Source organism: Rhodnius prolixus, unplaced genomic scaffold (genome assembly GCF_049639745.1).
Source record: "Rhodnius prolixus isolate KJV_2025 unplaced genomic scaffold, Rpr scaffold_2, whole genome shotgun sequence".
NCBI classification, from domain to species: Eukaryota; Metazoa; Arthropoda; class Insecta; order Hemiptera; family Reduviidae; genus Rhodnius; species Rhodnius prolixus.
In genome coordinates, this window is record NW_027411592.1 from 22,992,986 (window position 1) to 23,008,630 (window position 15,645).

The 15,645-nt window shown below is 31.5% G+C and overlaps 1 protein-coding gene across 2 annotated transcripts in view; it reads right to left on the bottom strand.

The window, feature by feature from the left end:
* The window catches only part of Grip (Glutamate receptor interacting protein), a 46,052-nt gene that overhangs the window by 16,420 nt on the left and 13,987 nt on the right, over positions 1 to 15,645 (bottom strand). The window contains exons 1-2 of one of the 2 annotated variants that reach the window (XM_074120911.1): positions 15,149 to 15,170; positions 1,654 to 1,755 (exon numbers count right to left, since the gene is read on the bottom strand). In XM_074120911.1, coding sequence (XP_073977012.1) covers positions 1,654 to 1,755; positions 15,149 to 15,155 — 109 coding nt within the window. In that variant the 5' untranslated portion in view covers positions 15,156 to 15,170. Of the gene's footprint in view, positions 1 to 1,653; positions 1,756 to 15,148; positions 15,171 to 15,645 lie in introns of those variants that run through there. The other variant, XM_074120910.1, reaches the window with a different exon arrangement.

Here is a 15,645-nt window from a genome sequence, read left to right on the forward strand (position 1 = left end):
GCATTCCTAGCTAGCGTTAGGTTTAATCGAATCTTGGGCATAATCCCAGTATATGAAGTAGATTCATAAAATTAGGGGTGTAATGCGTAGATTATAAAATTGTAAGTGAAATAGTTATGCCCAATAAATCGGTGGTGAGTTTCTTCCTGTTTTTAATTAAAAGAAACGATAATTTTCATTTCTGTTATTATTATTTTAAAATGATGATAGCAATTTTATTTCACCCAACTTTGATTTCGCTGGATTTTTATTTAATTTTAATTTTCGGAATGTTTAGATCTTAAGATTACCTAACTTATTATTATTATTTTGTTCTTTTGGTATCAGGATAAAGTTCTATATTAATGAGATTAACCCACATTTATAACAAAATCTTACATAAAGTAAATGAAATAAAAATTGGAATGAATTTGGGTATAATTTTTTTATACGTTATTATTGTATAATAAAACAAATTCTCTATTAACAAGAGTTTCAATTTGACCTGGTTGTATTATTTTAATGAAGAAGACTAACAAAATTTTATTTCTTGATGTATATTATCATTTTTATCCTATCACTCAAAAGAAACTTATTATAAAAGCTAAGGATGAACCCCAGATTATCGTAAGAGTTTCAAAGACCTCTATAATTTCCTGGTGCCGGAATTCAGTTCATTAAACATGTTTTCAATGTTTTCTTATTCTTGTTCTGAGGTTCTATTACTCATTAATTTTTAAATTTATTGCCATTTTTTTAAATAATTATATTCATGTGTTAATTTTTTCATCCAATTTCATTTTTACAACATTAACTTCCCACATTTTGACGGATTAGGTGCCAGAGCAGTTAGAGGCAATGCCCGCAAAGTTAAGAACTTTTGAGGTACTAGGTTTGATTCCCGGTTTAGACCTTGGATTTTATTTAATGGTTATAATGAGAATTCAATAGATAAGTATGTTTGTTAGTGGCCACCGTCCACGATATCTAATTAGATCAGTTGAAAGTTCTTAAATCCTGCCTGAAACAAATAGGCATGCTACTTTTATTTTTTTATTCTGTTAGACTACAACCTTCAAGTCTAGGGAACAGAAAATTTGGAAAAGAATATAAAAATAAATTTTACTCAAGGTAATCTCATGTAAGTGAAGTTCTGAGTTAAGTTGTGGTAGCAAAATATAAACAAAGAAGTATCTGCTTAAACAATTCAACCAAAAAAACTCACTTGAGATGGAACTTTAAGACGTTCCACTAATTGCTAAATCGGCTAAATGGAGGAAGTTATATCAGTACTCAGCGAGTGACAGTCAGATTGTTTAACCAAGAAAGTTCCATAGATTAGTTAGACTGTACAATAAGGCTTTTCAAATAAAATTTTGTGAGAGTAAATCAGAGGAATTCTCTAAAAGTGAAAAATTACACAGATTCTTAAATGAAGTAGATCTATTGCAGACATATGTCTGCGGATATCCGTAAAGATATCTTTACGTAGAACAGGAAAAAAGGTAAAGGTACAACAATTACTAATATGGAAGAAAATTTGTGAATTTAGGCCAGTCCTAAACTAGGTGACATCGTAAAGCACCAGTTCTGTTTTGTCTCCTCTTAATATTATTATTTTTTTAATTAGAAATTAGAGCTAACCTATAACGAAATAACATTAAAAAGACTCACTAAAATCTTGCCAATTTTGAGTATCTGAAGCACTGTCTGGGACAGCTTGATCCTTGCTAATCTTTTCTCCACTCCCTTGGCACAGAGCCCTGTCCAGACTCCCTGTAAAAATTAAAAGAAATTTTATTCCGTTATGATTATAAATTGACAAATTATATTATTTATAAACATGACGAATGCCAGGAAATATGTATATTTATAAAAGAAACGCACAATTCAAGTGGTTGGCTATAGTAGTTTCTGTATTAAAGAAAATTGAATAAGAAAACGGATAGATCTGAAAAATTGACAGGAATAGAGGGGTGATTCTCCCTGTGCCTCTATTCCGGTTATTTAAAGCATTGTAATGATCGACTTACGATGGAAAGGTCGCCTAATTGAAAAAACTAATTGAACTGAATTCTCTTTTACTCTAACTACTCATGTAAGTATTTACTTGTTTGGTTTACCAACTATTTACTCAATCAGCTCGAACCGCTGTGGGAATGAGGAAAAAAGAATGATTGAGGGCGCTAATGGACTGTGGCAGTCGATGCATCGCACACTATTTGTTGTGCCATCCTCAATGTTTCCGTTTTATTGTTTTATACTTATTTATCTAAACATTAGCTACACTTCTTTATAAAACATAAACTATTTCTTTTCTTTCTTTTCCTTACAGCTTTATCAGAGGATAAATTCTGAAAAGTAAAAATTAGTTCCATTGTCGCTTTCTCTTTTTCAATATGGATTACATGTATGATGTTGAAGCGTTTATTATTTCAGCTTCAAAAAAGTACATATATTTTATTCAATTTGTAATAAAATAATTTCTTGATAGTAAATACGAGTATGTCATTCATACAAACATATATAATTAACAGGTAATGTACGGGCAGTGAATGTCTGGCTTGGTTTCAATGAAGGAATGACCTTTGGCTCCGTTTCAACATTTTTATCAATCTGGTGTAGATGACATACAAGTTTTATAAGATACAATTTATGTATATTCCATATTACTCCGTCTAAAACGTACATATAAAACTTTTATTAGAATTTACTTTCTTGTTTTTTTTTTTTTGCAAGAAAAATAATTTTATTCATCTTTGATATACGCGTGTATATTTGATACAAGTCCAAAAAAAGTTAGTTGATAACCTGAAATTTTCTGAATAAACCAATGTTTAATTGCTTGCTATTATTCAGAAATAGCTGAATTTATTTATTTATTTTTTTTAAACAAACAAAAAAAAGTTTTTGTGATCTATAAATAATAACCATATACTATTAATAAATATTTGTGTTTAATGGTCTCGTTATGAAACACTAACCACAAATTTAGGGCGCTATTTTCAAGCTAATTTTTTATTATAAGATTGTATAATAAAACTGTGCCGAAGGAGGGCTGGAGGTAGGTTCTATATTAAGTTTTCTTTCAGTATATTGTGTATTTTCTACAAATTATATCAGGTCTGTAAAACCCGCGGCCAGTTTTGTGACATCCCACATTTTTCTGCAGTCGAGAATCGAAATTGAATTAACATCTATTAAAAACTAGTTAATTGAATCATACTTTTTATGTAAAATTGAAAACTAAACAGGGTGTTCAGCATAAAACTACGGTAACTTCGGGAGGCGATTCTGGGCATCATTTTCAACAAAATATTCCATATAAACTATGGCTCGATTCGGCTTCGTTTTATAGATATTTTTAATTTTATGTTTTTTCAAGGTGTTACTACTTTTTAGCAAAAATTTGCCTGTATTTCTTAAACTATTAAGCAATTTTAATAAGCTCATTAGAAAGAAGGTTAAATTTCCTTTTAAATAAGCTAATTTGTATTCTAAAATAATGATATCAAGTACTTCACTTTGTGGCCCAAACATAAGAAATAGTAAGTTTCTAATTTTTTCCAAAAACTTTGACTTCATTTTTCTCAAAAATATTATGTGAGTAATATGTTTTTGGCTTATTCATTAGCTCTCCACAATCTCCTGTTCTCGGCTTATTCATTAGATCTTCACAACCTGTTAATTCGAAAAGTTTATTGAGTAGTTCAAGAAAATCTGTGATTTATTCACATTATTTGGCATATTGCTTTAATTAACTAAAGAATTACACACAGATCTAAACTCGATAAACTAAAATCCTTTCTTTCGAAATTGGTACCTAACACTCATTTAACATCATATTCATTTTTCTTCTTTTTATTTTATTTTATTGTATTATTTATAATGCAAATTTTATATTTTTGAATTTAGTTCCTTAATAAGTTAATTATTAAATTACACGTTTACAAAAAAATCGTTCTGGATTTGATGATTCTGATCAGTTATATTCTTATGGTAGGTGAATTCCTTTCATAATACCGACGCTGTTTTGAGGCCTACTTTTTTGCTATTAATTACAGATTTCTGCATCAATTTTTAAAATAACCCCAATTATTGTATGCCGTTCGAAAGGTGATCGTATGTAGATGTTTTTCCTGAATAGTGCACGGCTTTTTCATATAAAATGTTTTTGAGTAAAATGAAGTCAAAGTTTTTGGAAAAAATTAGAAACTTGCTATTTCTTATGTTTGGGCCACAATTTTAAATACTTAATATTATTATTTTGAAATATAAATTAGCTTATTTAAAAGGAAATTTAACCTTCTTTCTAATGAGCTTATTAAAATTGCTGTAGCTTTAAAGATCAGTTATATATCAAACTCTAACTCGATGTATTTATTTTCATATTTTATGAGTTAGATACATAATAATGTGCGCGTGTTTTTTATTTATTTGCTTTTCTTATTTTTATTTTAATGATTTTTACTGCTTTTCTTTGCCCACAGCTTGCTGTTAACAGCACAAACCATTATTATTAAATTTAATTTATTTTGTACAATAGCTTGTTTTTTCTTAATGAGCTATCAGAGCCTTAGGATACTGTTTAATGAGTACTTTTATATCTGCAAAAACTTACATATCGTCTTCACATAATTTGGCGTAACTCAAACAATTGCAATTCAAAGCTTCGCTTTAGTATGACCCTGAGATATTGTATGAGTTAACGAAAGTTTCATTATTTCAAGCATACTTCTCATACCAGTCTTGAGTCAAGCTTAGTCTAGAATTTTGAAGGGTAATGTTATTTTTGAAAAACTAATACAAACAAGGAAATTATCCAGATTAAAATTGAAGAGCGGACTTTTCTTGAAAATGTGTTTTAAATTAAAAGTAAAGGCTTTACAGATTTAGGAAAGAGTATTCAACTCTTCTAAAAAAAAATCTCGTTGAAGTCATTTTAAAGAAAGTTGCTAAAAACTGAAAGGACTTAATTAGGAAGCACCAGAATTTTTCAAATTGGGGGGTTTTGCTAATTATTTTATTTTGTAATACTATTTGAAAGTTAAAAAACAATGTACTGAGAAAACGCATTAAAAACTGAGAAACACATAAAAATCATTATATTCAGTAGTGTGTTTGTAGAAAATTGAAGGAAAATTATTGGAATCATTTTTCAAGAAAATGGTAAAAAAGAAAATATATATTGAATGAAACGCCATTACTTCTGGTTGACCAAACTTCCTCTAGTGGCATCTATACAAATATTAAATTTATGCTGCTCTGAGACTTTTATTTGTGAGGTATACTGATCACACAATACTGTGAGTGAGATTAACTTTTGAAAATAATATTTACTCACTTATCTGACCTCAAAACAAGGGGTAGAGAAGGTTCAAGAGAAATAAGCACAAAAATTTATTAAGACAATGAAATTGATTAAAATTGTTAAAGAATATCTGTTATATATTTTACTAGCGACAAAAGATAAACCATTACAGATTATTTTATTAACAGGCAACTAACTTTAACTTAATCGAAAAACCACAATGGAATATTTGATTACCAAAACAAGCTGACTCTCGTATGCAATCACCTCCCTAATAGGCATTTATCTAGCGAGGCTTGCTACAAACAATGTTTCCATTATAAGAAAGATGTATCTAATAGTTACGGTCCATTTAAACTTAAATGCTAGCAATTAAAACTGAATGTGGTCCGAACACTGTAGGAGTTGTGTACATTCGAGGAAGACATCAGTGTACACACTTATTAACAGGATAAGTTTTTTTTATTTTATTTTTTTCTTACCGAATAATGCTGCCTTTATCCACTGAGAATAATGCTATACTTGCAGCCTAAGTTTATTCAAATTAATACACTTGAGCTCTACTTTAAATGGGCTTTTCCTAACCATTTCTATTTTTCTAGAGCGCGAAACATCATCCATCACTCGTTTTTGAAGGAATCATCAATGTGTTTTTAGTTTGCCGAAAACCATTACACTAGGTTTTCTGGATGTAGCATCATATTTCATCACGTGCACACTAAACTTGGATAGGTTACTACAAGCATTTGAGATTAAATTTGATTCTTTCAACTATTGTAAGCTTTCTCTTGATGAGAGAAGTCTCGATAGCCTGAATAAAGCAGTTTTCTACACACACTGTATATCAAGATTTAATAAGATTTAATTTTTCTACTGAATATCAAGATTTAATTTGTTTCTCAGCTTCTAATGCGTTTTCTTAGTACATTGTTTTCAATTTTTATTTAGTATTTCAAATAATTGACAAAACCCAAATCTAAAAAATTCTGGTGCATCCTAATTAACTTCTTTCAGTTTTTAGAAACTTTCTCTAAAATGACTTCAAGTAGCCTGGATAAAGCAATTCAGCAGTATCAAATTTGCCGACTTCAACAAGTGCCATGATGAAGCTTACTATAAGAACCAGAAGATTCTTATTTTGTCCGGCACAATTGTCGGCGAAGATCTTCAACTTCTTGATGTGAGGGTCACATAAAATGTGAATCTCAATGTAACTGCTCAAAATACTAGTCACTACATTTTGGCTTTTGTCACCCTCTTCGTCATGATAACCATAACAGACCATGGAAGATACATTAACTGTCCGTTGTCTGCACACAGTTCCTGGACTGGTATAATGGTCATTAATGGAGTTCGAGCTCGTATCTCGACTCCTGCTGCGTTCTCATAAGAAATTCCACGAACCCTTGCATAGAGATCAACATTCACCACTCCCTTACCTTTTCTTTTGGACGAGTTGTACCTGAATCACTATCACTACTAGATATCGCAAAAGGCACTCATGATAAATAGAAAGAGAAAGAGAGACCTTCTTTATTAACGACAATCCGATTGCGACAGCTGGCAATTTGTAGAGAGGTTGATACATACGAGGGTCGTTTGAAAAGTCCGTGCAAAGTCAGAGAGATAGCACCACTGGCGCGTATCGAGGTTATGTTTAGTTAGTAGCATCTCTTGGAAGAACACACACCAAGTTTCAGCCAGATCGGTCTATTTCTTTGTGTTTGGCATTCGTTTGAATCGAGGAAGTCGAGTGATTTTCAAAAAATGGTCGAAAAAGAATTTCGTGTGTTGATTAAACACTACTTTATGAAAGGCAAAACGCCTCAGGAAACTAAAGAGAAGCTTGATAAACATTATGGTGACTCTGCACCTTCGATTAGAACAGTTTATAAGTGGTTTCAAAATTTTCGGAGTGGCCATATGGGCACAAGTGACGCTGAACGTTCTGGACGCCCTGTTGAGGTTACTACTCCAGAAATCATTGATAAAATCCATGATATGGTGATGGATGACAGAAGAGTGAAGGTGCGTGAGATTGCTAGTGCTGTGGGCATCTCGAATGAACGGGTACATAATATTTTGCATCAACATTTGGACATGACAAAGCTATCCGCAAGATGGGTGCCGCGATTGCTCACGCTTGACCAAAAACGAAATTGTGTGAAGTGTTGCAAGGACGGTTTGCAGCTGTTCCAGAAGAATCCGCAGGACTTTAAGCGTCGTTTCGTCTCTGTGGATGAAACATGGATACATCACTACAATCCAGAGACCAAAGAACAATCTAAACAATGGGTTACCAAGGGGGAATCTGCGCCAAAAAAGGCGAAGACCGTTCCTTCGGCCGGAAAGATGATGGCGACTGTCTTTTGGGATTCGCAAGGAATAATCCTCATCGACTATCTGGAAAAGGGTAAAACTATTACAGGTGCATATTATTCATCGTTATTGGACCGTTTGAAAACCGAGCTGCTAGAAAAACGCCCACGATTGGCCCACAAAAAAGTCCTTTTCCATCACGACAACGCACCAGCTCACACCTCTGCAGTTGTGGTCGCAAAATTAATGGAAATAGGGTTCCAACTCTTTTCACATCCCCCCTATTCTCCAGACTTGGCTCCCTCGGACTACTATTTGTTCATAAATATGAAGAAATGGCTGGCGGGAAAAAGATTTTATTCAAACGAGGAGGTGATTGCAGAAACGAATGGCTATTTTTCAGACTTGGACAAATCCTATTATTCGGAAGGGATCAACAAACTAGAGCAGCGTTGGACGAAGTGTATAAGCCTAAAAGGAGACTATGTTGAAAATAAAAAAGGTTTACCCCAAAAAATTAAGTAGTTTTTATTTTTGCAAGGACTTTTCAAACGACCCTCGTACACCAGCTGACACGAACTCTAACTGCTAGCGAGTACTAACTGCAGAAATGGGATTTCTGCTGCAAAAGTCCCATTTCTGCAGGTAAAGCAAATTAACTGGCCTCTCTTATTGTGCTTAGGAGAGACATATATGTCCAATTATTATTGAAAAGATGCGTGCAGGCGTGAAGAAAGCAAAGATATGGAAAAGTGGGTTTTTAAAATTCTGTTAGAATTTCCTTTTTTGCTGGTAGCAGTTTACATATGTAGATTTAAATTAAATTTTTATCATGTAAAAAATTAAATCGTTCAATACCTTATTGTTAGCCAAATTGATAATACATGCTGTAACTTCATATTCAGGAGTTCCTTAAATAGCTATTTAACGATTTGCAGTTTTTAAATAAGCATTTACTCCTAGCATTTATCTAAAGTCTAACATATTCTCTTTCCCAAATCAACAACCTTTAATTTTGAAATTTCTTTCAAAATCAAGACTTTAGAAATGCTAGAGACCAGACTGTTTTAATTATAAACATTTTGGTATGGGAGAAAGCTATTTAGAAACTCATGTCAAAGTAAGTATAGTTAATATAATATCCCAATTCCAAACTTCAAGTTTGAAGTATGTTAAGTTATGGTCAGACGTAGGTGGAATTTCATATACTTTAAAAGCAAAAAATGAAACCTCCATAACTATCCTACATAACCTAATTCATTGCAACATTTTTTCTGGTCAGTCTAACAATAAAATTATTGTACAATTCTAAATTATTACAAGAGAAAAAAAAAACGTTTCAGATATTAAATTCAAATGAAACTTGTCTGCTTTTGATGTAAATCTATACAAATAGATGCAATTTAAAATTATTTAAAAGGTCACTAAAAATATGGAATATGTACATATGTAAATGTTTTTCATTCAACCAGTTCTATGTTATAATACATACACTGGGCCAAAAAAGTCTGTGAACACTAACCTAAATTTTATTACTTTTATTATTATCTTATTAGAAACTTCTTTTATTTTCAAATGAAATATACTATTCGATAGACAGAAACCAGAGTTTTTCATTTTATATTCAATCTTTTATTTTTGTTCAGCAGGAATAACACAATTAAATGTTTAACAAAACAACACCCCAAACGAATGCAAAAAAAGTCTGTGAACAGCTGTATAAATATGTAAAAACATTAAGATAACAAACAGAAAAACGATTGAATAAAGTTTCAAAGTTCTCTATTGTATTGTAGAAACCACTACAGTCAGTTTTGTGAATAAATAATCTAATTAGTACATATTTAACCACTAATATGGAAGTTCCCAGACCAATTCGAGAACTTATTGTGACGTTGCGAAATGAAAGAAAAAGTATTCGAGAAATAGGGAAGATAGTTCAAAAAAACCCTTCAACGGTGCATAATATAATTAAAAAGTACGGAAATGTGATTAGTAGGCCACGCAGTGGACGGCCACCAAAACTTAATTCCTTTCATAAACTGCAAATTCTGAAGTCTGTTCGAGAAGAACCCAGGACAAGCGCTCAAAAAATCAGTCAAGAATTATCAAGTGGTTATGTGTAAGCGTAACACCACAGACAATTAGAAATAAATTACATGAATACGATTATTGCGGTCGAGTCCCGAGGAAAAAACCTTTAATCAATAAAATAAATAGTAACCGCCGATTGGATTTCGCGAAAGAATATGTTTCTAAGCTTTCTAGTTTCTGGGAAACCGTAATCTTTTCAGATGAGTCGAAATTCAATGTATGTGGGTCTGATTGACGACAAAAAGTGTGGCGAAAAAGAAATGAAGCTATGAAAATGAAAAATATGAAGCCTACTTTTAAGCATGGGGGAGGCAACATTCTGGTGTGGGGTGCATGAGTGCTAAAGGAGTGGGCAAGTTAGATCTAATTAATGGTATGATGGACCAATATGTGTATGTGGATATATTAAGACGCAATTTAAAAGAAAATTCAAAAAAATTAGGGTTGGAGGGAACGTTTGTCTTCCAACAAGACAATGACCCGAAACATACCGCACTAAAAACTCGGGAATGGCTTTTAAATAATACACTCTGGCGCCTAAACACCCCTCCACAATTGCCAGACCTTAACCCAATAGAACATTTGTGGGATGAAATCAGCCGCGAAATAAATAAACGAGGAATAAGAAACCGTGAACAACTAAAAAACGCTATTTTAGAAGAGTGGGATAAAATTCCAACATTGACGACCACAAAATTATTAGGATCGATGAAAGCTCGCTTGTTGGAAGTGATTAGGAACATAGGAGGTCCTACAAGTTTTTAAAATTTATAATTCACGTACAATGTGTAAGAATGATTTATTTCTGCAAAGTGTTCACAGACTTTTTTTGCATTCGTTTGGGGTGTTGTTTTGTTAAACATTTAATTGTGATATTCCTGTTGAACAAAAATAAAAGATTGAATATAAAATGAAAAATTCTGGTTTCTCTCTATCGAATAGTATATTTCATTTGAAAATAAAAGAAGTTTCTAATAAGATAATAATAAAAGTAATAAAATTTAGGTTAGTGTTCACAGACTTTTTTGGCCCAGTGTATATATTTTTCAACTGATTAACACATATTTTTTATTGGCAGATTTTAGTTCGCAATTTATGCAATGCAGATATTAGATTATTCTAATTAGATTAATTATCTAATTCTAATTAAATTAGATTAATAATTATTATATTTTACTAATTAGATTGATTAAAATGAATTGCTGAACTTCATTTAGTATAGGTACCAAAATGTGTAAAGCTCTTAGTGAGCTGGCCCATTTAATTTGTAATTTAATTAAAAAATAAAATTTATTATGCCATAATAAGGAAAAATGAATTACGGCATATTTAAGTAAATATTCGTAATTACACTACTTTTAAGAAAATAAAAACGACAATTGCTAAATAAAAAAGCAATTTATTTGTAGGAAAACCATAAAAGAGCGTTTTCTTATTACTACGCATAACTCGTATTTTGGTTTCATTTGAACTTCTCCTTTTTTTCTGTTAGAGGTTTTCCTTTTAAACCATATCCACTGTTTTTATTTTGTCTTTTGTTTCAAAGGTTCTTTTTGTTTTTTTTTTCTTTTTATTGTAATCTTTTTCCTACTCTCCTTTTCGGTTCCACTAACTCAATGACGAGAAGGTCACCTTAGCTTCACACCAACAAAATAAATGGCTCTCTCGCGGCGTTATATTTCATTGTTGAGTGCGACTTAACGCTCTTTGTAATCAGGTAACCATTTGCAACATCCCTTCAAAGCTACATCTCCTGCGCTCAACTTTCCCAAGCAAGATTATTGCTACTTGAATCACGTGTTAACTTGATCCTTTGCTCTTTAACACAAGTCGTAGTCATATGTTAGTGTGACGTTTACTTCTTCTTAAAATATAGAGGTGAACAAGAAATAAGTCTGTTGCTGATGATTCTTCTTAGGTTGCAAAAAAATAAGCTGATGTAACTTAAGTAAGAGATGATCTCTTCGCAACTTAGAATTCACCATCAAGTTTTTATACAGGTCATAAGGAGTTAAAGCGTAAAAATTAAAAATAAAAAGTTGAAATTATTTCCAATCTGGATGCAGATTTTGAGATCTCTTGAGCTCAATGATATGAGACCATAAAATTCAAAATTCCTCTCCCGGAAGCAGTACTTTAATACATAAATATTTTTTTTATTTTTGGAATGGCTTCCTTCTTTAAAATTTCAATTATATTCATCATTTTATATCTTATTTAAATTGGAACTACACTAGCGATTCTCTTGCGTTTAATTATGATCAGCAGAGAAAGAAGAGAATCACTTTATTAAACTAATAAATAAAGACAAAAATCAATGAGACTTTTTCGGTTGTATCGAGTCGATAAAAACCACACAGCGTATACATCTATCATAAAACAATTTACTATAAACATTTAATAAAAACAAACATTTTATTTTAGCATTACTTCTTTTATAACATTACAGATTTTCTTTAAAAAAATCGTAAATTCGTTTTTTAGCTATGGCTGATTGTGGCAAGGGAATCGATAATCTCCTCAATTTTAATAATAAATTATAGTCTATCGACCTCTTCGAAAAAATCCAGGGATATCGTTGCCCAAAGAACCTCGAAATCGCGCTCGACAAAGTCTCCTTTTACATGTGCATCTCAAATAGATGGTTTTAACTTTAGCATAAATGCAGCGCTTTTCACAGTCAGCTCTCTATGCTTTGAGTAGTTGGTTCTAACTACGCTGTTTAGGTACAATGTTTTTTTTAGAAGGGATTATGCCCGCGTATCTCGCAGAACCATAGTTGCCTCGTACACTTCCTCAAAGTACGTGTAAGTTATTTTATAGACGCCAAGAGTCTTCGTGATGGTATGATTCACCCTATGATGTCTTCTAGACAGACACAATGTGCATAATGTTTGGACAGTTTGCGAACACTTTCGACCTCTTGGCCACATCTGCGGCAGAGGGTAGGACAACTAAATAAAGCTTATTGGCGAATACAGGCTCACATTAGAAGAACGTAGATAAGAGTGTGGTCCCACTCAGAGTCAGAAGGTATTTTTGCTAAGGACTCTTCTCTTAATTTCTGGATGTTTTTAGCGGGATGTTTTGTCCTGCATATTCCCGAAACAAAGGAATCCACATATAGAGGCTGCAACCTCCAGGTCAAAAATCTTTTTAAACTGAGGATCCATCACTTATCACTCGGTACATATAAGAGCCGATCAGTACTGCTCAAACTTCTTTTCCAGGAATATTATTTTTGTACATTCCTAGGAGTAGATATTATGCCATCCACATATATATATGAAACGTTAGACAGCTAATATTCAGAGTTAGCAAGTCAGTAAATTCCAGAAAGAATTGTACAATATGCAAAATCTAGAACGTTATAAGAGTTAGTACAATATGAAAACGTTTTAAGAGTATTTTACGCCAGTTTTTTTTTTTATTTTAAGTTAGAACACAAAGTTAATCTTAGAAAGTTGATAGACCGAAGTAAATTTATTTTCTGAGTAAGTTATGTTTTCTCATTACTTACTCCACATAAATTCTTTATTTTTATTTCTGAAAAAGTTTTATTCTGCCTAATAAAGTAAGAGTATTTTAGTAATATTATAATCTGAACTTTTTTAATAAGAAGCCATTGTGGTTGCAATAACTTGGACCAATCTGTTATTTACAGAGAGTGTAATAAAGTAAATAATTGTTTATTACTTTTCCTTCTCTCCTACCTTATTTAGATAGAAAAAAAGTCTGTTGAAACATCCCCACAACTTTATCTTAAAAGAGATCTCGAAGATCAAACTTAATCACTTTTCTTAACTCCAAATTTTAAAACAGAATTAATTCTTACTGACATTAACTAGATTATAAAACCCAAAATCTAGAAAACCCCCAAGCAGAATTTGACAAAAATAAATTATCTAAATAACATTTGTTATTAGTTTATTTGTTATTATTACTTTGTTACTACAAAGTTTAGAGTGCAGGAATTTGTGAAAACAATAAATAAAGTTCACAGAAGTAACTAATCTATTCAGTAAGAAGTTACTTTCAGTTGATAAATATTCTTCAAATTTGGAATTACAGCAACTTTATCGCTACTTTTTGTGGTGAAATGCTACATTATATACTTCTCTTTATTCAAGGGAATCTCAAAACGCCTATTTTCGGTTAAAACTGAATTTCGAAAATCGCAATATTCACCTTTTGCAAAGAAAATAAAAATTCAAACATAGCCTGAAAAAAGGCAACGATAACTGTGGTAACTTTAGTAACCAAATGGAATAACAAAAAATATTTTCAAATTGCAGTATCTCCTCTATTTATTACAAAAACTTAAGCCGAGCGAATAACGGAAATTCATTTTCGTACAGTCCAGCGGAAAAGCGTTCTTTATCCTACAAACTTGGAAATATTCTTCTTTATTTCATGAACTTACTTTATTGCCCAAGTGAGAGAAGTATTAATTTCCCTCAGGCTAATCAATGTAATATATAAAGTTAGATTACTCTGTGTTGTATTTTACATTGGTCTGTTTAATTTGGTTTTTTATTTCTAAAGAAGTACACATTATGAAAAAAGCTTTAATCTGGGACTGCTGTTGAGTCATCAAGTGTAGTGCGAGACGGTAAATTAAGTGAAGTGTAAATCTCTACACCAAAGTCATTATTCTACCTCTGATGATGGACGAGATTCCGAAACTGATCAGAGATACAAATAAACAAGGATGCTACAATTGATAAAATTAAAGATGCATTGCGGACCTAACCACTTTTTTTTAAATAATATTTGCATCTGCGAGATAACGTTATGTGGTAATTCTCGTATTTGCTCTGCAACATTTTTTTTGAATGTTTCTTAAATGTGTTTTTCTCATTCTAGTTTTTCGGCAGTGATAGTGCAGAAATAATTTCTTATGTGGTTGTGAAACTCACCTTTGGCTCACATAATTTTTCCCAAACATAAGAAAATAATTAATTGCTGCATTAGTCACAAAAAAAGATATTCCAATTCTATTAACAGATAAAGGAATTTCATTTATTTTAAAAATTATGAATTTGTAAAAGTAAAACTATAAATAGATGTTGATTTTTTTAAGCCTTTAAGAGAAAACAATGAAAGAAATAAAGTCAAGAACGGACAAAGGTTTCAAAAATAAACAAATGTGTTTCTGCAGTTTAATAAAGGATAAGAATTATTAAAAAAAATGGAAGGTATTAGAGACTGGTATAAAAATTATTAGTAGTTTATAATTGGAATCAAGTTTTAAGTGTAATCTGAAAAAAATAACCGTTTGGCTAGATGATACAAGTCTCAAGGTGGGCTGACGTTATAATACACCTTCGCTTTTTGATGTTTTGGCTTAAATCCAAAATGTTGCCCAACCCCTTATCCGCTCTGCCCCATTTACAATATATATATATATATATATATATATATATATATATATAATGAGCGTACCTCTCATTCGGATGGAAGTTCCCCTTACGCACAGAGAGCCCCCAGCTAGTAGTAGGGTTACTCTGCTTCTTCCTGTCAGTAAACATACTTTATTGTCATACTTAACTGGAGAAGGAAGACACTATGTTTAACTAAATTATAAACATAGCGCTGATGAATTAGCCAACTAGCTAAAACAAGTTCAAAATCTATTTGTCAAATATTAAATAACAAAGTTATGTACTGAATTCTTATTTTATTTGTGAACTATTAAAATATAAACATAAATATTGGTTTTGTGACCATAAATTATTAAATCAGAGATTCAAAATTGGTGAGGAATCGGTCAAATAAAAACAACAACTCGTCTTTTTGCCAACTTTTCGACAAATATATTGTCTTCTTCAGGGCCTGGATATTACAAATACAAAGAATACAAACAATTTAGAGAATCAGTAATATAAAAATAAATAAATAAAATACAATACATTTTTTATAATTATTGAAACTTACGTGGC